We start from the raw sequence: 24,004 nt of genomic DNA, 5'->3' as shown, positions 1-24,004 counted from the left end.
TTATGAATAACTATGCATTCATAATGTTTCAAAATGAATAATGGTTTAAAGCACTTTAATACTCATCTATCTTATAGATCTCCTGGGTAACTTAATTATCAGAGGTAATTAAGGTAACTTAATTATCGGCACCCATCATTTTAATGGAAAGAGTACAGATGTAAGAAAAGAATAAGAATAGAAATGAATCTATAGTCTGAGGACAGTTCTTTCTAAAATTCCAGAAGACACTACAAAATATGTGAGACTTCTTTTCTGACATCACAATACAATAAGACAAAAATTACTAATAAAAAAGAAATGGAGTTCTCAAAATGTTAAACATAAGAGTTGCCAAAGGACCCAACGATCCCACTCTTTGGTTTATACCCAAGAGAATTAAAAACATGTCCACACAAAAACCTGAATATGAATGTTCATTACAGCATTATTCATAATAGTCAAACAGTGGAATCAATCCAAATGTCCATCATCTGATAAATGGATAAATAAAATGTGGCATATCTATAAATGGAATATTATTTGGAAATAAAAAGAAATAAAGTACTGATATATATGCCACAACATGGATGAGCCTTGAAAACATTATGCTAAGTAAAAGCAGCCAGTTTATAAGGGACACAGACTCTATTTACATGAAACGTCCAGAAGAGGCAAATCTATAGAAAAAAAAATGCAGATTTCCATCCTTGCCAAATTGAATCAAGGTACTCTAATATCCTGCAGATTTCAGAGTAGGCCAAGCAGGGACCTAGGGCTTTCATTCCTTCCAGGTGGTAACGAATTAAGCTTCCCCATAAGGTATCCCCCATATGGGAGAAGCCTGGACTTGTAGCAGTAATGAGATAACCCTCCCCCACTCCCTGCTGGGTGATATCAGAGAAGGCCTAGTGAAGAGTCAGAACTTTCACTACTATGCAGCATTAGTAGGCCACCTTATTCCCCATGATTATCAATAGAGGCCATCTGGGGAGCAGAATCAAGGCACTCATACTTCTCCCAGCCCGGTAGGCATTATTGGAGGCCTAGTGGAGAGCTGGAACTCCTACTCCCAGCCAGAAGTAATGAGTGCGCACGCACGCAGATATCACTTGGGTGTCAATGGAAGGAACTGGAGAACCTGAACTTCTACATCCACCTGGCAGTAATGAGATGGTGCCTCTCCCTTCCCCTACCATAAGGAGAGCTGTCAGAGGAATCCAGGTAAAACGGAAATTTTAAATAAAATCCAGAGACTCATAATATAATACCCCAAATGTGTAAGTTTCCATCAAAAATCACTCATACCAAAAAACAGGAAGATGTCAAAGTAAATGAAAAAGGGTAATCAATAGATGTCAACTTGAGAAGACAGACATGTTAAAATCACCTGACAAAACTGAGAGCAGCCATCATAAAAATGCTTCAACAGCAATTAAAAACATGCTTGAAAAAAAATGAAAAAATAAGACATGTTGGCAAAGAAATAGAAAGTCTCAGTAAAGAAAAAGAAGATATTAAGAAGAATCAAATGGAAATTTTAGAACTGAAAATAACTAGAACAGGACTAGGATAACAACTATAGATCTGACTATCAGTACCTTCCTCATGTAAGCGGATCTGCCAGATCCTTGATAATTCAATTTTTTTCCCATTCTGGGCCCTTCCCTATCGCCACACTCTTCATCTTGGATCATGTCCAAGAAATTTGATGAAAAAAAAATGTGTCCAACTGCATCCAGTTGAAAACCTCAGTGGTAAAGGGTGTTAAGAACCAATTGATAGAGCAATTTCTAGGTATTGAACCATGGCTTAATCAAATCATGCCTAAGAAAGATCCTGTCAAAATAATATGATGACATGGACACATAGAAATCCTTACAGTAAATAGAGAGTTACTATTTTTTAGACAAAGAGAAGGGCCTTTTCATCCAATTCTAAGATTACTTCACAAATATCTTTTTATCCTGTCACACCAGGAAGCTGATAAAGGAGCCATCAAAATTATACTCAGTAGAGCAAATATCATGTGTACAGGCTTAACTCCTGGAGCTAAACTTTACCCTGCTGCAGTAGATATGATTGTTGCCATCACGGCAAAAGGAAAACAACATGCTCTGTGTGTTGGAACCATGATATTGAGATCTGAGAGAGCCAAAAAAGGAATTGGCATTGAAAATATCTATTATTTAAACAATAGGCTGTGGCATATGAAGACATATATAAATGAGCCTCAGAAAGAATGCACTGAGCTAAATATAGACATTGTGCTGTATCTGTGTGTCTGTATGTGACGGCATGAAGACAATACCTCTGTGGTTATGCTGAATAAACTCAATAGATGCTAAAATTTAAAAAAAAAAAAAGAAAGTAAAAGGAAAACTTAGTGAATGAGCCCAAGAGCAGAATGTAAGAGATAGAGAAAAGAATTTTTAAGCTGAAAGACAGAACAATAGAAACTGTCCAATCTAAACAACAGAGTAAACAGACTACCAAAAAAAAAAAAAAAAAAATGAACAAAGCCACAAGATCTATCATTTGTATCATCAAGTACCAGGAGGAAAGATGAAAGGGCAGGAGTGAAAAAGTTCTCATTGAAATAATAGTTAAAACTTCCCAAATTTGGCAAAATATATAAATCTACAGATTCAAGAAGTTAATGAACCCCAAACAGAACAAATTAAATAGAGAAAATCCCCAAATAAATGAAACCAAAAGCTGGTTTTTTGATAAGTTCAATACAACTGATAAAATGCTAGCCAGGTTAACCAAGAAAAAAAGAGAGAAAATATATATTATTAATATGAGGAATGAAAAGGGGCCATCACAACTGATTCCATAAACATTAAAATAATAACTAATACTATAAACAATACTTTTCCCTCTGCCCACAAATTTGATAACTTAGATGAAATAGACCAATTCATTCTAGGAAAAAATAGATAATCTGAATAGGCCTATAGATATGTATATATGAGAAATCAAATCAAACCTTCCAAAATGGGAAGCACCAGATGTAGATGGTTTCACCATCCAGGTGAATTTTACCAAACATTTAAATAAGAATAATACTAGTTCTTTAAAATCTCTTCCATGATATAGAAGAACTTCCAAACTCATTCTATGAGGCTATCATCATCCTAACACCAAAACCAGACAAAGATATCACTAGAAAGGAAAATATAGACCAATATCTCTCATGAACATAGATGCTAATTCCTCAACAAAATATTAGCAAATCACATCCAACAATGTATAAGAATTATACATTGTGGCCAAATGAAATTTATTCCAGGTATGCAAGGCAGGTTTGACTTTCAATAATCAATTAATGGAATTCACCACATAAAACAGGCTAAAGAAAAAAAAACATATAATCTTATCAATAGATGCTGAAAAAGATGTGACAAGATTCAATACCTATTTATGATAAAAAACAAACAAACAAACAAACAAACAAACTCTCAGCAAACTAGGAGTAAAGAACTTCCTAACTTGGTAAAGAACATTTGCCAAAAAACCTACAGCTAACACCACATTTAATAGTGAGAAACCAGATACTTTCTCCCTAAGTTGGAGAACAAATCAAAGATGTCTCTTTTCACCACTCTCTTAAACATGTACTGGAAGTACTAGCTAGACAATAAGGCGAGAAAAGGAAATAAAAGCTATACAGATTGAAAAAGAAGAAATAAAATCATCTTTGTTTACAGATTATATAATTGTCTATACAAAAAATCCCATAGAATCGACGCCCCCCCATCCCCAAAAATACCCCCCTGGAAAAAATAAAAGATTATAGTAAAGTTGCATGATTCAAGGTTAATACACAAAAGTCAACGGCTTTCTTGTGTAATAGCAAGACACAACTGGAATTTGAAATTAAACACATCAATTACATTAGCATAAAAAATAAAGTAATTAGATATAAAGCTAAAAAAAATATGTATAAGATATAATGAAGAAAACTACAAAACTCTGATGACAGAAATCAAAGGAGATCCAAATAAATGGAGAGAATGTCCATGTTCATGGACAGGAAAAAAATATTAAGATATCAAAATTTCCTACTTGATCTACAGATTCAGTGAAATCCCAGACAATTATTTTTTGGATATCAACAAATTGATTCCAAAGTTTACATAGAAAGGCAAAAAACCCAAAATAGCCAACTCAATACTGAAAGAGAAGAACGAAGTTGGAAGACTGACACTATTCAGTGTCAAGACTTACTATAAAGATACAGTAATCAAGACAGTATGGTGTGGGTGAAAGAAGAGACAAATAAATCAGTGGAACAGAATAAAGAGCCCAGAAATAGATACGCACAAATGCAGTCAACTAATCTTTGAATAGAACAAATGCACTTCAATGGAGTAAAGATAGCCTTTTCACCAAATGATGCTAGAACCACTGGACAGCCACAAGTAAAACAAAACAAAATATTTAGATACAGACCTTACATCCTTCACAAAAATTAACTCAAAATGGATTACAGACCTAAATGTGAAATAAAAAATTATTATAAAACTTTTATAAGATAACATTGGAGAAAATCTAGGTGACCCTGGGCTTGGAGATTATTTTTTACATACAATACCAAATGTATGATCTATGAAAGAAGAAATCGATAAGCTGGATTTCATTAAAGCTACTGCTCTGCAAAAATCACTATTAAGAGAATGAAAAGACAAGCTACAGGCAGAGAGGAAATATTTGAAAACCACTTATCTGATAGAAATGGTATTCAAAATATGTAAAGAACTCTAAAAACTCAACAATAAAACAACTCAATTAAAAAATGAGCAAAAGATCTGAACTGTCACCTCATCAAAGAAGATATACAAACAGCAAATAAGCACATAAAAAGATGTTCAACATATATCACCAAGGAAGTGCAAATTAAAACAATAATTAGATAACATTACATACCTATTAAAATAGTTAAAATCCAAAATACTAACAATACCAAATGCTGACAAGGATGTGGAGCAACAGAAACTTGCATTCATTGTTAGTGGCAATGCAAAATGGTACAGTCACTTTAGAAGATGGTCTGGTATTTTCTTATAAAACTAAACATAGGCTTACTGTATGATTCAGTAATTGCCTTCCTAGACAATTATCCAGATGAGTTGAAAACTTACATCGACCAAAAAAAAAAAGAAAAAAAAAGTGCACATAAATATGTAGAGCAGCTTTATTCATAGTTGCCAAAACCTTGGAAGGAACCAAGATGTACCTTCAATAGGTCAACAGATAAAAACAAAAAAAAAAAAACCTGGTATATCTGTACAATAAAATATTATTAAGCAATAAAAAGAAATGAACTATGAAAAGACATGGAGGAGCCTTAAAAGAAGTCAATCTGAAAAAGCTACATACTATATGATTCCGACTACATGATATTCTGGAAAAGCCAAATCTATGGAGAGAGTAAATAGATCAGAGATTGCCAGAGGTTCTGAGGAAGGGGGAAAAGGATGAACAGGTGGAGCACATGGAATTTTTAGGCCAATGAAAATATTATGTATGATACTATAATGGTGAATACATAACACTGTGCATTTATCAAAAACCGTAGCATGTACAACTCGAAGAGTGAACCCTATTGTAAATTACAGGCTTTAGTTAAGAAATTATTACTATTGATTGAATAATTGTAACAAATGTACACTAACATAAGATGGTAATTGGGAGAAGAAAGGGAGAAATGAGAACTTTCTGTACTTTATGCACAATTTTTCTGTATATCTAATTCTACTCTGAATAAAGTTTATTTTTTTAAATGATGGCACTGTACTTCTAAAAAAGTCAATTTTACTGACTGTTCATTTAGTAAAACAAATCTTAGACATTCTAACAGAGATACAATTAAGTTTGCTAAATAAGTTTAACTTATCTTTCTATAAAAATATTTCCTAATTAAACCTATAAAACAATGGTTTAAACTTTACCCAGACTCCCTTTTAATCCAAATACTTTGTCAGCATTTGCCTCCAGATAAAATCTGAAATCCTGCCCCCAAAATGAACATGTATGTGCTTGCATGTTTGCATTTATATACAATTACTGCATTAGGAATGTATGTACTCTTCTCTCCTGCTCTTTATCAAGTGTCAATAATATACTTTTCTTGATTTTCCATGACATAAATCTTAACGAAACAGCAATTTGGCTGTACCTAGTAAATTCTCATTTGTCCTAAGAAATATACTAATTTAAACTGTAATAGGAAAAAAATCCATTCATTAAATAAACTTAATAGGTTACTAAGCCCTAGGATAAGTTAGTGGAAAACTTTAAAAGAAAAAAGTCAGCATCTCTTTTTGATTCACTGACAATGAGGAAGCATGGGCACTCGGCAAAATGAGTAGTGGTATGGCCTTTTTGAAGGAATGGCGTGAAAATGACTTTTGACAGTTGTGAGGAAAGTACTTTATAGCTATCATTTCTCACCCAAAATGCCTTCTACCTCATCTCTGAAATACTGATTCTAAACAGATGGCATGATCATCTGTTAAAGACATTTAAGCCAAGAAAATAAGCAGAAAAGCTTATTTCCAATCATCATTATTATATTTGACTGCGAAACTCTATGAAATATGGAAACATTTCTAATCAATTTTTCCTGAACAAAGCAAACATTTAATAACCAGCCTACTATGTGCTTTTCAATGAATGAGAAATGGTTTCTGCTTTCTAAGAGTTTGGGTCTAGCAGAGACAAAAGCTATTTTGCCTGGCAACCCACTGTACGAACAAAGACTGAAAGTCAATGAGATTACTTATCATTAAAGAAGGAAAAAAAAAACAATTTGCATTTCTTTAGTAATCCAATACTGTGATAAGGAAGTCCTAGGGTGTTTTTACAACATGGAGGAAAGAAATATGTATATTTTTAGGAAGCAATCTTTTCCCACAAAGAGGTAAGTGTTCAATTTCCTTAACTTGAAGTTTTCCACAAAATATATCAACTGAATTCTACCTGGGCATGGGGAAAAAAATAGAAGAAAAAAAAAAAAATCAAACTTTCAGAATACAGAGATATACAAAGGTAGGGAATTAAGCAGTTCTATTGCAGGGTAGATGCTCAAATTAGGATATGTTTTCTAGAATCAAAGAACTAAGGGTACGAATTAATCTAAATACTAAGCTAATCGAGGAAAGTGTGTAAATACTGTGTTTGTGTTAAACCACGTGCAGAAACTGGCCCATTTACAGAAACATATCAAGTCATTCAAACCCAGGACTGTTGGCTCTAATTTCTGATGAGTAAACAAACCCTGCCCAAGTGAGATCTGCTTCTGATCCTTTCTAATATATCTAAGGCAAGTGTTCAAAGATCCTAATGTTCTATAAGCATCTTCTAATGGGTTTCTGAGTTCTATTCCATTTATCTGTTTATTCCATGTATAGGTAATGTAATATGTGCATCTATCTCCAATGAATCACTTTTAATTGGATTTTAGTGTTTTTATATAATACTCTCTTATCTGAAAATCAGATACATTTCATTTACTTGAAAGCACACATATTCCTATTTATGAGTCTTTACAAAGGCGGTGATGAGTATGTTAAAAAGTCATTTCAGAATGACAGACTAATTTGTATATGATGCTTTAGAGAAAACAATTTTCTTCTCATAGATCACATTGGAGCTAAAACACCTTAAGCAAAATTTCTCAAAGTATCATCCAGGAAACCATGAGGGTTCCTGAGACCATTTCAATCTATGAGATCAAAAATATTTTCATAATAACACTAAGCTGTTATTTCCCCTTTTCACTCTCATTTTCTCATTACTGTATAGTGGAGTTTTCCAGAGTCTATAAGATTTGTGATATCACAACAGATAGATTGCAGAAGTATATATGAGAATCCACTGGTCTTTAATTAACGTAGGCATTATCAATAGATATAGCCTAAGTTCTCTGAGATCTTTACAACTTTTAAGAGCATAAAAGGGTCTAGAGATCAAAAAGTTTGAGAATTGGTGGCTCAGGGCATATTCATCTATATTAGTTTTCCCACCAATATTGAAAATAACTAACAATCTGAAAAGAAAGTTCACAGTTATCCTATAAGTTAACAACTTTGTTTTTAAATGTCATTTATAAGTTGTTTTTATTGCACCCACATCTACTCAACCACTAAAGAAGGGAAAAAATTTCCTTAGAAAATATTTAATTCAACTCGTTAATTTTATAGACTCAGTGGCAACATCATGCCTAGAACCCAGATCCAACTTGGGAGATAAAGCAAAAAGTATATCATAATAAAATAGACAGGAGTTCTGCTCTGGTATAAGAGAAAGCACCTAACAAACTAGTCCTCCCATAAAAAATAGCTATAGACTCTAGATAAAATACAAAAAGCTACTGCTTGAGGGTTCTGGAGATTGGTCATTGGCAGGCAGATTTTGGAAGAGATTCAGAACCTGGTATAAGCAACCAACACACAGAGTGAATTTCCCCTTTTCTGTGGCTTTGCCCTGAGGATGTCTGTGGTCAAACTCCAAAAGAAAGACCCTATATTTCTGGCCAGAAGAACCACAAGAGATCAGGTAAGCAAAGCCACCAGAATGGAGGAAGCCAGATAACAGGCAACCTCAAATTCTGTTTAAATTCAATATGAGTCTCCAAATTCTAAATTACAAATGCACGAGCAAACATACACGTTTATTGTGCTAAAGGGTAAAAATACTAAACTAAAATCTGAGCCAATGTTCATCGTAGACTCAGCCTAATCAAGTTAACTATCTGCTAAAATAAAAACCGATATTCTTCAGAGCAAAGCAGCAAATCCAGAAATTCCACAAAATTACACGCACAATGTCCAGGATGCTATGCAATATTACCCAATATACAAAAAGCCAGGAAAATGTGACTCACTCTCTAGGGAAAAGACAACCCCGAGATGATCCAGATGTTAGAAATATCAAACAAAGACTTTAAAGCCACTATTATAAATATGCTGAGTGAGAATAAGTAAAATATTCTCATAATGCATAAAATATTCTCATAAGCATATAAAATCTTAGTATAGTACCAGAAAATATTAAAAGTCCAGGATACTTCTGCTTCTGGTCAAGATGAACTAGGAAAAAGAAACATTGCCCAAATAATTTTACCAGACTACCATATTCCTAATACCAATCTGAAAAAGTAATTAAAAACATTGCATCCCAATATCTCTAATAAATATAGGCTCAAAAACCTTTAAATTATTACAAGATCAAACCTAGCAAGATACAAAAAAGATTATATCTCGTAATCAATTCAGGTTTATTCTAGATTTGCAATGCTAGTTAAAAATTTGAAATTAAATCAATGTAGTTCAGCTATACATATTAACAGAATTGAGGAGAAAAATCACATGATATTTCAATAGGTGCAGAAAAAGTATTTGACAAAATTAAATATCCATTCATGATTAAAACTCTCAGAAACTAGCATTGCTACCATTATATTTAATGAAGAAAAAATGAATCACTTCCTCCTATAATCAGGAACGAGAAAGGATTTCCATTTTTATCACTTTTATTTAACATTGTGCTATTGAAATAAGGCAGAAAAATTAAATAAGGCACATAAAGCGGTTCAAATTTGAAGGTACAATATTTACATAGACAATCTCAAGAAATCTACAAAATCGTTATTAAACTAAAATACAAGATTGTAAGATGAATTTAATAAATTAAAAGGTATACTAGCAGCAAACAAATGAGAAATAAAAATTCAAAAACAATCTCTATTTGCAATAATGCCAAAAAATACCCTCCCATAAAACACTTAGAAATATTTCTAACAAAAGATGTCAAAATCTCTAGTGAAAGATACAAGATATTATTTAGAGAATTGAATTTGATATTGTTAAGATGGCAATTCTCCACAAATTGATCTACAAATCCTTATCAAAATTCCAGAAGGCTTACCTGAATATCAGACCTGAAACAATAAATTGCATAGAAGAAAACACAGGTACTAAACTTTTGGACCTTGAGCTTAAAGAAGATTTTATAAATTTGACCTCAAAGGCAAGGGAAGTAAAAGCAAAAGTAAAGGAACGGGACTATATCAAACTAAAAAGCTTCTGCATAGCAAAAGAAACTGTCAACAAGGCAAACAGACAGCCATGTATTTGTGAACACCTCCAATAAGGGCCTAATATCCAAAATATAGAAAGAACTCATACAATTCAACAACAACAACAAATAAACCAATTAAAAAATGGGCAGAGGATCTGAATAAACACTTCTCCCAAGAAGACATACAAACGGCCAACAAACATATGAAAAGATGCTCAACTTCACTAGGGAAATGCAAATCAAAACCACAATGAGATACCATCTCATACCTGTTAGAATGGCTATTATCAACAGAACAAGTAGTGACAAGTGTTGGAGAGGATACAGAGAAAAAAGAACCCTTGTACACTGCTGGTGGGACTACAAACTACTATGGAAAACAGTATAGAGGTTTCTCAAAAAACTAAAAATTGATCTACCATATGATCCAGCAATCCCTCTACTGACTATTTACACAAAAAACTTAAAAACATTTATCCAAAAAGATATATGCACACCGACATTCATAGGAGCATTATTTACTGTGGCCAAGATATGAAAACCACCTAAGTGTCCTACAAATGATGACTGGATGAAGAAGATGTGGTACATATAAACAATGGAATATTACTCAGCTATAAGAAGAGATGAAATACTGCCATTTGAACAACACGGATGTATCTTGAGATAATCATGCTAAGTGAAATAAGCCAAACAGAAAAAGTTGAAAACCACATGATATCACTTATATGTGGGATATAAATCTAAAAGCAACAAACACGACAAACGAACAGAGACTCATGGACATGGGCAGTGGACTAGTGGTTACCAGAAGGAAAGAGGAGAGAGGGAAATAGCAGGGGCAGAAGGGGTCAAATATGTAGTGATGGAAAGAAATCTAACTCTGGGTGATGAACACATAATGCAGTATACATATATATATATATGACTTAGTGTTGAACTGTACACTTGAAACTTATTGGATTTTGTTAATCAATGTCACCCCCGCCCCCGCTCCCCACACACACAGACAGACAGACAGGCAGACAGACAGACAAAAACTTACAGCAGGCTTGCTTTTTTTTTTTTGGTAGAAACTGACAAATTGATTCTCAAATTCACTTGGAAATACAAAGAACCTAGAAAACCCACATGAATTTTTAAAAGAACAAAGTCGGAGGACTTAACCTATCTGGATTTAAGAGAACAAATCTAAAATAATAAGAGAGTTTGGTATTGATGATAGATATACAGATCAATGGAACAAAACAGAGAATCCAGAAATAGATACACACATGATCAACTGATTTTTAGACAAACATTACAAAACAGTTAAATAAGAAAAGACTATTCAAAAAATTATGCTAAATCAATTGGATATTCATACAGAAAAAAATCATCTTACTTAACTAGCACAAAAAAACTAACTTGAGATGGATCATAGATCTAAATGTAAAGCCCCAAACTATAAAACTTCTAGAATAAAATACAGGAGAAAATTTATTTGACTTTTGGTTAGATGATGATTTCTTATGAAGAACACAAAGAGCCCTAACCACAAAATAAAAAATTTTTAGAATACATTGGATATCATCAAATTTAAAATTCTATTCCTTGGAAAACATCATTAAGAACACAAAAGGCAAGCTACAGACTGGAAAAAAAATGTTCCCAACACACATATCAGAAAAAGAACTTGTATCCAGAAAAAAAAAAAAAAAATACACACGCACTCACTCTCTCTAATCCCAACATAAGAAGAAGAAAAAATCCCATTAAAAAGAGGGAAAAATATGAAATTACATGTATACTAGGAGTAAAAAAAAAAAAGGAAATAAATTGAAGTAAATGGGAACCAGGTTTCTCACTACTAGAAAAAGATACTACAAATAAAATGAGAGGGAAGGCTAGAATGAACCCTGTGGTGTTAGAGTTGAATATATTAGTACAAACATGTTTATTTTAACATATATGGCGATAGATACTTGTATATAGCAGCTCTGTGCACTGAGAGGGTCAAGAAGCAATTACAACTGAGTAGCAACAAGCACACCCAGTGCTCAGATCTTGTTCCTAAATACCATTATCCCAGTTCCAGAAATTGAAGAAGTGCTTTTAAAAAACAAAGAAGAGATGAAGGCATGTCAAGTGGACACCGGAGCCAACTTGAAAAAGCTCTCAATGCCGTTAAGTTGAGCAAGAAAACAAAAACAAAAACATAATATTGAATTATAACCTGAAGTATAAAATAAATACACACATGTCCATACTGATAAATAAATGATTGAATACGTATATAAATGGTGGGAGAAAGGGAGAGGAGACAAATTTTCCTCACAAAGAATTCCAAATAATATGTATAGATAGTTCCCCTCCAGGAGGTAAAGCTTAAGTCCCCTCTGCTTGAGTGTAGGCTGGACTTAATATCGTGCTTTCAAAAGGAAACTTTATAGTAGATAAACCTAGAAGACACTACATTAACCAAATGACAAAAGTTAATATAAACAATGATTCATCATGGTGATTTAATTATACAAAAGAATGAGAAACTGTCATAGATCAGAAAAGCCTAAGAAGACATGATGACTAAATCCAATGTGGTATCCTGAACTGGAAACTAGAACAAAAAAAAGGACTTTAGGATCCAGTCTAATCATGAGAAATCATCAGACAAATCCCAATAGAGGGATATTCTATAAAATATCTGACTAGTAATCCTGAAAACTGTCAAAGTCATCAAAAACAATGAAAGTCTGAGAAATTTTTACAACATAGAAGGGTCTGAAAAAGCGTGACTATTAAATGTAGTATGGTTTCCTGAATGGGATCTTGGAAGAGAAAAGGGAAATTTGGTAAAATTTCAGGAAATCTGAATAAAGGAACTTTAATTAATGATGATTTATCAATACGGCTTCATTAATTGTGACAAATGTATCATACTAAGGTAAGATGTTAATAACAGAGAAACTAGGTATGGGGTATGTGGGGTAACTCTCCACACTATCTTTGTAATAATTCCATAAACCTAAAGCTGTTGTAAAATAAAAAGTTTAATTATGTAAAAAAGAATTAGTGGAAACACTACTGAAACCTGAATAAAGTCCATAGTTTATAGTAATGTATCAGTGTTAATTTCTTGATATGATAATTACTACATCACATGTAACACATCAAATGTAACATAGTTATATAAGAGGTTAACTTAGAGGAAACTGGATGAAAAGTTTATGGAAACTCTGAACTTTCTATACAAGTTTTCTGTAAATCTAAATAAAGAGTTTATCTTTTTAATGGGCAAAAATATTTAAATATTTTTTATTACTAAATAAATATTTAAACCGATACTACTTAGAGACATATGACCAATAAAGAATGAAAAATGTTCATTATAGAAATGTTATTAAAAACCAAAATAGGAAAACACTATACATCCATTAGAATAGCTCAAATTAAAAAGACTGACCTCTTAAATGAAATGGACAAATCCTTGAATGATATAAGCTACCAAAGCTCAAACAGATAACTTCAATAACCATATAAGTATTAAAGAACTGAATTCAAAATCCACAAAGAAAACTCCATACCCAGATGGTTTCACTGGTAAATTCTACCAACATTTAATAATAATTCCAATTCTACACACATTCTTTTAGAAAACAGAAGAGGGAATCCTCCCCAGCTCACTACTATAGTTATCACAGATACTATATTTTGTATGCCTGCTGTGTGCTATATTAGGTTGAACTATATGAAACTGTCACTTATAGGTCAAAATCAGCAATTTTATATAGTTTAAATAGGTTTTCATCCATTAATTTCAAATTCCAAGAAAGATAAATCTTTATAGGTTAATTGTGTTGCTGCTTTTCTACAGTTCACCTATTAAATTATCATCTTGGGCAAACCTTCAAGGTAACATGAAATTTCCATTTGGGAATATAAGGCCCTCTGCCAAGTTGACAGTGCTATAAATGATAACTGGAAGATACTGCCTTTCTATGATAAATGAATGTGTAAATACTTAAAAAATTTTAGTCAGGATTTCATTTAGCATTTAGGATTTTAAGTATCATAAGCCATAGCACAAATTTCATCAAAAGCTATCCATAGTCATGTGGCTTCATTTTGAAAAAAACTCTGTTACAACCACTATTCTGCTTATAAAGACAGACTCTTCATTCCAAAATTAATATTTTTTTCTCCACTAGAAAGAACAACCAAGATATATTAGTATCTTAAATCTGTCCTTTTGGAATGGAATTTCTATTTCTTTGGAAATGACTCGTTAAAACAACCTTTCCCAAAAGAGAACACTGTTTATAAACCAGCTTATTAAGTTTAACCCAATTAATTTTAAATTCATATTTGAACAGTAGGTTAGGCCCTAAAGTTTTTTGTTTTTCTTCTGGCAGCTATCTTTCATTCATTATACAGTTCATGCCTAGAGTTTACACTTATAAGACATCAATAAAAACAGCTTTAAATTATCTTCTAAGTAATTGTATGTAATCTAAAGTCTCATCTAGCAGAAAAAGCAAGCACCTTGTATGTTACATTATTAGCAGATGAAAAGTTTATTTCCAACATTTAATGCCAGCAGAAGTCTGAGTGAAACATTAAGAGAAAAGAAAGAAAAAACTACCTGAAGTTTTTGAAAAAAATAATTACTATAAGAAGAATATGCTGATCATATTTAGAAATCAAACAGGCAAACATATAAAAACATACCAGCTCATTGCTTGTAGATGTGAGTTTCAGTTTTTCTTCAATTTCCTTTCCAATTTTCTGAACAGTTACCTGAGTCTGTTTAATTGCACACTGGGCTCTATGAAGCCTAGAAATAAAAGTTGTACAAAAATTTAAGTGAGTTTATAAACTCTCAACACGGAGCCACAGATATAAATGGAATGAAATGAGGACAAACTGAATTAATAATGAACCCCAAATGAATATTTCACAATTCTCTAGCATACTTACAATAGAATACAAAACACTGTAAAAACATCCTTTCTGTAACTGCTTGACTGCCTCTGATGCACTGAGAGCTAAAATGAAGAACCCTTCAGGAGTCTGGAAGAGAGCTTAGAAAATGATCTGGTCTAATCCTATCATTTTACAAATGTGGAAAATGAGGCCCAAGAGAAGTTCAGTGGATTGCTAAAATTACCAGGAGAACTTCACTGCCATCAAAGCTGACTATTACTTATGGATATCCATAGAGAAAAAATAATTAATAATCTCAGTTGAAGACTAATTTAAAATAGTAGCCACCATGAAACATCAACATTGAAAAAATTAATTGAAGTAATGGTTAAAATTCCCCAAATTTGGTGAAAACAAACCCACAAATGCAGGAAGCTTAATTAGCCCTAAGCATAAGGAAAATGAAGACAATTACACCAATGCACATCATAATGAAATTGCTCAAAACCACTAATAAAGAGAAAATCCTAATGGAGCCAGAAAAAAGAAAACACACATGATATACAGAAGAACAAAAGTAAGAATGACAGCAGATTTTTCTTTGGAGCATATAACAGAAGACAGAAAAACAATATCTTTAAAGTACTGAAACAAACAAACAAACAAACAAACAAAAAACCCTGTCAACCTAGAATTTTATACTGTGAAAAATCTTTTAAAAATTAAGGCAAAATAAAGACGTTTTCTGAAATACAAAAAAGCTGGAAGTATTAATTACCAACAGACCTACATTATAAGACATGCTAAAGGAGGTCCTTCAGGGAAAAAGAAAATCTTATCAGATAGAAACATATCTGTACAATATAGAGCATTGGAAATAGTATGGTAAATATATGATTATTTTCTTATTTTTAAAATCACTTCACACGGTTAATGACTTTAAATAAAACTAAAAACGATTTTTGTTTTATTTTGGGGACTTATAATGTAGGTTTATTACATTGTAAAAGTGAAGTGTATGACAAACGCTGAATGGAAAAAATGGAAGTATACTATTGTGAGGTTTTAATACTTTACATAAAATGGTAAAATATACCTTGAAGTTCAAATGTGATAAGTTAAAGATATATCCAGTGAACCCTAAGGCATCCATTAAAATAAAAAAGACCCAAAACTAAAAAGAAAAATTGTTATTTTCATTTTTAACTTAATTATGGGTTTATGTTTTACTTAATCTCTTTGTCTTCAAATATGTGGATACATATATGTATACATACACATATATACACACACATACATGTACGTATATGTATACACTTACATATTAAAAATGGTTAAATTTCAAGCTTCCAGTGAAGATGGTGGAGTAGGTAAATGCTGTGCTTGCCTCCTCCCACAACCACATCAAAATTACAACTACAGAACAACCTTCATTGAGAACCGTCTGATGTCTAGTTGAACACAAGTACTATAACTAAGGATACACAAAAGAAGCCACTTTGATACTGGTAGAAGGCGCAGAGACGTGGAACACGTTGATCTCACACCCATGTGTGGTGGTTAAAAATCTTGGCTGTGGAGGTCCCCCTAAGAAGCAAGGGATCCCAGCCCCACACGAGGCTCTCCAGCCCAAGGTTCCAGTGCTGGGGAGAGAAGTCCCCGTAACTTCTTGCTATGAAAACCAGGGGAAATTATAGCTAAGAGAGATGGAGGGCAGCTAGAGTCCCAGAGATTCCTCTTAAAGAGCCTGCACATGGACTTACTCACTGATGGACTCACTTGTTCTGAGCTCCAGAGCTGGGGCAGCAGCTCAAAAGCCAACAAAGATGGAGGAATTGAATTGTCTGGCTTCAGGGTGAGGCCTGGAGGGGCAGCTTTCTCCCAGTAGAAGTGCTGAGCCCTCTCCTCACCCAGCCTGCACACATAGACAGCTGCCATATCTGAGATGCCATCAACCTAGCTAACATAACCCGGCCCTGGTGATTCCAAGACCCTACCCCACCCAACCTGCAGGCAGGCCCACCCGAGCCTCTTCCAGGGGCCTTTCCATACAAACAGCCTGTCTTGGCTCATGCTGCAAATTTTCCTAAAATCTCTCAAAGGTTACAAATCTCAAACAAGCAATGTCTGGCCTCAGTGTGCCCCATACCTTCTTGCTAAGTGGCCCTAAGCACGGTACTAGTGATAGCCAGCCGCAGTTTGAAACTTAGCCTTTCTCAAGCACTTCCAAGTCCAAGCCCAGCACAACTGGCAACCATCTGGAGATCACTTTGTGGCTCATATTAAGTGGCCCTAGACAGGGCACAGGCATCAGCTGATGTTGGCCTTCAACAGAGCCTCTCCCACAAGGCTCCAGAACCAACACACTCAGTGGCCAGCTTCGGACCACACAAAAGCACCACACAACCACCTCCACAAACAGCATACCCAAAAGGTGGACTTGGCAGGCACCAGAGCCCCACGAAAGCGAATCCTCCTCCATGGAGTCAACCCATGAAAAACAGCTCCTCTGCTATAGTCACAGCCAGTCCTCAACCAGTCAGCCTGAGGGTCAATCCTTCCCAATGATGTGCCAATAGCACATAGAAAACAACCCAAATGTCCATTAAACAGGAGAATGAACAAATTGTGATATACAATGAAATTCGACTCAGCAATAAAAAGAAACACACCACTGATATTCACAATATGAATGAATCTCAGAAATATTATCTTTAGTGAAAAGAGCTAGAAACAAAGGTACATACTATATGATCACATTTATATACAGTTTAAGAACAGGTAAAAGCAATCTATGGTAACAGAATTCTCAAGAGTGGCTAGTCGCCTCTGTGGGGCAAGACTGACTGGTAGAGAGTAGAGGGAACAAAGGAACTATCTGAGGTGAAGGAAGTGTTCTGTATCTTGATTGGGGTGAAGAGTACATGGGTATTATCCACAGAATTTAACCTTAAGATCTAAGAATTTCACTGCATGTAAATTTTACCTATTTTAAAAAAAATTGTCAAAAATCCTAATTTGAAAGTTATCCTATATATGAGATTAATTTTACTAGGGATTTAATAGCATCAATACCTCTGCCAACATCATCATCATCATCATTATTATTATTATTATTATTATTATTGACACTACATACTAAAAATATGACATATTCTGCACTTCTGGAAATTGCCTGATAATTATTAAGGATTTCTTAAGTCATCTAACAGGGAGCAACTCTTATTATATTATTATAGCTAGTTTCCTCATGAAATGAGTTATTCAGCAACTTCCTCTGGGCTCATAAGTAATCCAATAGAAGAGATTATACTCCATTCTATTGCTTCTTGTTCTGGGTATGTATGTATGTGTATGCACTCTCTTGATAGCAATACTCTCTTACAAAGGTGGCTCTAAAGAAATCTAAAAGCAAGGAAAGGCCCTTTGTGATGTGGTTCCAGCATACACCCCCAGCCTCATTTCCTGATATCCCTTACTTTATATGCTCAACTCCAGCAATATTGAACTACTGACGATTCTCCAAACACCTCATGCCATTTCTTGCTTCTGTACCTTTGAGTGAGCTGTTCTGCCTGCCTATATGTTTTCTCTGTCTCAGATAAGTACACGCCTAAATCCATTAAGAGGCAGCTCAAGTATAACCTCTTCTTCAAAGGCCTTCCCTGACTATTCCAGATAGGTAGAAGAACTCCTTCCTCTGGAAATCTGTGGCATCTGTTGTATAAAACACCACTAACAAAAATTACAGAAACGCATTTTTCAAAAACTGTTTATTTCCTCATCTATTTCCTTACTAGATCGTTCTGGTGGGGAGGAAATCACTTTTTATATACAATTTCCAATGCTTGGCACAAAATACGGCACAAAGGAGGCACTCAAAAAATATTTGCTGATTAATGCCTGAATATAAAAGCACAGTCCCAAGATCTGATTATTTTTATTGATATCAGTGGGAGATTGAAAGATTAACATAATAATTTTCTATATTTATAATTTCAAAACATTATATTCAAAGCAAAAATCACATAAATTAAAGACTACTCATTCGGGTAGGGAAACAAGTAATTTTTACTGAAAACATTTTCAGAATTCTAATAATAACAGGTATTATCAACCTAGAACAGAAATTAACAAAATAGCCTGTTACTTTAAAAGCAGGGAAAGGCTGCCTAAAACTCACTGGTACTATGCAAACAACTGTGTCAAATGGTAAAGACTTTAAAAATAAAAATGATTCATGACCATAATTAATGTATGACTTCAACTATTTGGCTCTCACTACCCCAGACGCTTTCTGATCTTACCTTAGGGGCTTAAAACACACAGACAGAGTCACATTTCCTCCGATCTTCAATGTTATCCAAATAGACCTTCGGAGGCCCGGCTACATCAAGACAGAGCTAATAACGTCCCCCTTTCAAACTCAACAGGAGGATAACAGTTTGAAGTGTTTGGGCTTTTAAACAGAAGGTGGTACATCCTAATTCCCCTGGGGCTGAGGAGGTGAAGGACTGACAAGAAAAGAAACTACTGCTTTACCTCCAAACCAGCTAGCCAGTTTCAGAGATCTGTTTCTTAATTTTGCAAACTATTAAATGAGGGTATAAAAAGAAATATATATCATCTAGTCATCTGGGTGACTGGTCAATACCAACACTAATACTCTCAAGCTGAAAGAAAACTTATTATCGCTGGTGTAGGAAAATGGGTCAAGTAGCTATCTGACAGATATTCTGATTACAGCAAATAGACACATCATTATTACTTAATATGATATAAGAGTAAAATTGAAACTGGGCTAAAAATAATGCTTTGCAGTTTGATATTGCTGTGAATGTAAAGACACATTGAATATAAGGTATTATGTTAAATAAACATTAATAAACATTGAGACAATACCAATGAGATATTAGCAATAATCTCAGTAAAGGATTAGTCAGGAGACCATTTTTGTCTTCTTAGTGTTGACCATATCACATCTTTCAATTTTAAGACAAAGAATAACAAATTAGAACACCTAGAAAGGCAGTACTGTATAGTTCCCTATGGATTTCAGAGAGATAAAAAGGGAGATGAAAATAAGAAAATACAGGGGCCCATTGAGAGAAACACAGAACCTTTCATTAATGGCTTTGTATTCCATATGAAGAAGCTTAGATTTTTATTCTGAAGGTATTAGAAAAGCACTTAAAAGTTTTAAGCTGGGGAAAATTTAATTACATTTGTACTTTAGAAAGATCTTTCTTCCTATAATAAAGTGAATGGGACACAGAGAATCAAGAATATAAATAGAAAAGGTTAGTATGAGGTTATTGCAAAAGTCCTAGCAAAAATTTAGTCATTGTAATAGTAACAGGAAGGATAAGTATAGATATAAAAAGTCAGAGAAACAAGAGATAAAGAATGATGCCTGAAAACAAATTACCAACATCACGAATGCAAGAGAAGACATCATTACAGATCCTATAGAGATTTAAAAGCAATTAGGGGAAAATTATGAAAAATATGCCAATAAATTCAACGACTTAGATGAAAGTCAAATTGCTTAAAAGCCATAAGTTTCCAAAACCAACAATCAAAACAGAAAATCTGAAGAGTCATTATCAGTTAAAGAAAATAATTTGTAATTAAAAGCCTTGTCAAATAGAAAACTCTAGGTTCAGATGGCTTCACTGATAAAATACAAATCTTAAAAGAAAAATCTTTCAAAGAAGAGGGAACTCTTCTTAATTGTTTTATGAGTCTAGAATAACCCTGATACCAAAACATGATGACAAGAAAAGAAATTTATAGACAAATATCATACATGAATATAAATACACGATATAATAAAGGAGAAAAATCATGATTATTTCAAAAGATGCCCCCCCAAAAGCATTAGACAAAATTCAATACCTGTTAATGATTAAAAACAAAAACTGTCAACAAACTAAGGAAAAAGGAGAGCTTCCTCAATCTTATAAAGGGTTTATATCAAAAAAATCTACAACTAATATTATATTTTAGATCATGAACAAGAAAAGATGTCTTCTTTCACCACCCTATTCAACAGTGTACTTAAGGCCCAAACCATTGGAATTAGGCAATAACAAGAACTCACAAATATAGAAAAGGAAGGAGCAAAAATATCTATTCATAGATGCTAAGACTGCATGAAAATAAAAATAAATTTAGCAAGACTGCAAGATTCCAGAATAAAATACAAAAATCAATTGGTATTTTTATATAATATCAACAAATAACTATTAAAAAATCTAATGAAAGATGTGAAAGACCTATACACTGAAAACTGTAAAACACTGCTGAGAGAAATTTTAAAATATATAAACAAATGTAGACATATAACATTTCATAGTCTGGGAGACTCACTATTGTTAAGAAGTCTCTATCAGAGTCATCACATCATAAATTATATAAATGTCTAATCACTATATTATACACTTGAAACTAATATAAAATTGTATGTCAATTGTATCTGAAAATTTTTTAAAAAGTCAAGTCTCCCTATAATTTATCTATATAGTCAATGAAATCCCAATCAAAACCCTAACAGTCTTTTCTAAAATGACAAGCTGATTCTAAAATTGATATGGAAATTTAAGTCTTAGAACAGCCAAGAAAATGTTGAAGAACAACAAAGTTGGAGGGCTTATACTACCAGATTTTATGACATCGTAAAGCTATATTTGTAAAGCAGTAGTAGTTGCATAAGGATAAACAAATAGAGCAATGAATAAATTCATATTATAGAAACAGACCTGTGCATGTATAATCAATTTATTTTCTGATTACGGAAAGAAAAGCTATGTCAACGAATAACACTGAAATAACTGGATATGGATATGGGGGAAATGAACCTTAATTTCTACCTCACATCACACACGAAATTAATTTGAAATGGATCAAAGACCAAAATGTACAAGCTAAAACTATAAAGCTTCTGGAATAACAATGTAGGAAAATATACTCATGACCTTGTATTAGGCAAAGGTTTCCTAACAGAATACAAAAGGCACTATCCATAAAATAAAAACCTGATATATCACACCTTATCAAAATTTAAAACTTCTACTCATCAAAAGATATTGAGAAAATGTAAAATCAAGGCACAAAGTGGGAAAAAATATCATATATATATATATATATATATATATATATATACACACTATAAAATCAACAATAAAAATACAAACAACCCAATAAATGAAAACAGAATATTTGAATAAACACTTCACAAAACAAAGATAAGAATAACCAATAAGCACATGAAATGGTGCTCAATATCATTAGTCATCACAGAATTAAAAATTAAAATCAAAATGATATACAAATACAAACCTACTATAATAACTAGAATTTACATAACTGATGATTCTAAATGATGGCAAGGAGTAGAGCAACTGGAACTTTCAAACATTGCTAATGGGATTGTAAAACTGTACAACTACTTTGGAAAACTGGCAATTTCTAATAAATTCAATATATATCTTTAATATGAGCAGGTAGCTCCACTCGTAGGTATAATCATTTCTCATTCTAGATACTCCCATGTCTATCAAAATAGCCTGAATTTTTCTGCAGTCACATTCCACTGATAACATATTAACATTAATTTAACTATTGACTAAAGGCTCTACATCTTTTTTTACTCCAACTGTGCCCATAAGTCAAGCTATCCTCTTCTCAAATATAAGGCTATATCCTAATTCCAGCTAGATTTCATCTTGAAATTCAAAATGGGCTGAATATATATTCCATCTTTCCAGTCCCCAGAGATCTTTTTACATACCAATTCTATTATAGAAAGTAACAACCATCTCTATAAGATCCATATTACCATTGTATTAGCTTTCTAAGTTTTTGAGCTTTGCATAAGTTTTTTATATCTTTGTTCAAATGTTTTATTGTTGTATTGTAAAGGGAAGAACTATGTCTCCCATGTTCACCATTACATGTTGAATAAGACTAGATCAAAAACAGAGCCCTCTATGCCATGCTGTTAGAAAGTCCCCTCTAGGCTGAAAATAAGTCATTAAGCAATTACAAATTGTCCTATCTTTACTATTATCTAGCTTATACTTCATCTTGTTCCCAAAGCTTTCATTACATAACTTGTCAAATACCTTATTAGGGTTATTATCTGGATCTACAGATCTGATTACCCTTTCAAAATGGAGACTTTAATCTGAGATAACTTGTTCTTGGGAATGGCTCACCAAAAGGAAAGAGATTTATGTTTCAATTTGAAAAAAAGATAGGTAGGACTCTGACAACTGTACACAAAAGAAGAGAATAAGGGCATTGGGAATAGCTTTTTCAAAGTCATTAAAGGAGTAGAGTGCTTGAACAGGGTTGTGCAATAAAGCAAAGGGTGCATGAAAGCAGTGTCATGAGGGGAAGACTGGTCAGAGCCAAAGTGCTATGGACTTTCAATGTCTGAAAAATCTTTTTCATCTCCAAAGCACCTACAGCAGTCTAGGCACAAGGGAATGACTCAAATACTTGTTGATGGGTTTATTAAATATGAAGTTTCCCAAAAGATCAGCAGTCTACCCTAAAGCCTGCTTCTACATTCTTCTGTCTAGACCATGAACATAGCTGAGAAGAACACACAGTATCATGGTAATGGCATCAAATAAGACAGAATACTAATACTACTTAGTAAATTAATATACTCTCAATGGAAAAGTAAATGGTAGCATTGTGGGTGGGAAAGTTCTATTCAGGAGACGGCAGATGGTATGAAAACATGTGATAACGAGTGTGTCAGGTCTAACCGAGATGTGCCCTCAAAAACTAATAAACAACACTGATGAAGCAACAGTTATAGAACAATAATCAACTCTTCAGATTTCCAATTTACATCTCAAATAACTCATTTCAGGCAAGAAGAACCACATTTGGCATAAAAGCAGGCTAAATCCTTTCCAGATTGTTTCATAATACTATCCATGTGCTAAAATTCAAGTTTAATTTAAAATATATCCATTGTACAATAAACTTGTATAATATTTATTGTACGATACTTGAG

At 33.2% G+C, this 24,004-nt stretch overlaps 1 protein-coding gene and 1 pseudogene across 2 annotated transcripts in view; one reads left to right on the top strand and one right to left on the bottom strand.

The window, feature by feature from the left end:
• The window catches only part of UVRAG (UV radiation resistance associated), a 253,876-nt gene that overhangs the window by 135,217 nt on the left and 94,655 nt on the right, over positions 1-24,004 (bottom strand). For both annotated transcript variants that reach the window (XM_006926633.3, XM_025042682.1), the window contains one exon: positions 14,776-14,881. In XM_006926633.3, the coding sequence (XP_006926695.1) occupies positions 14,776-14,881 (106 nt within the window). The remainder of the gene's footprint in view (positions 1-14,775; positions 14,882-24,004) is intronic.
• LOC102897906 lies at positions 1,675-2,273 on the top strand (annotated as a pseudogene).

The sequence above is a fragment of the Pteropus alecto genome, unplaced genomic scaffold (assembly GCF_000325575.1).
Source record: "Pteropus alecto unplaced genomic scaffold, ASM32557v1 scaffold7, whole genome shotgun sequence".
In the NCBI taxonomy this organism is placed as follows: Eukaryota; Metazoa; Chordata; class Mammalia; order Chiroptera; family Pteropodidae; genus Pteropus; species Pteropus alecto.
Note: the sequence above shows the minus strand (reverse complement) of the source record. Positions and strands in the feature narration are given on the sequence as shown.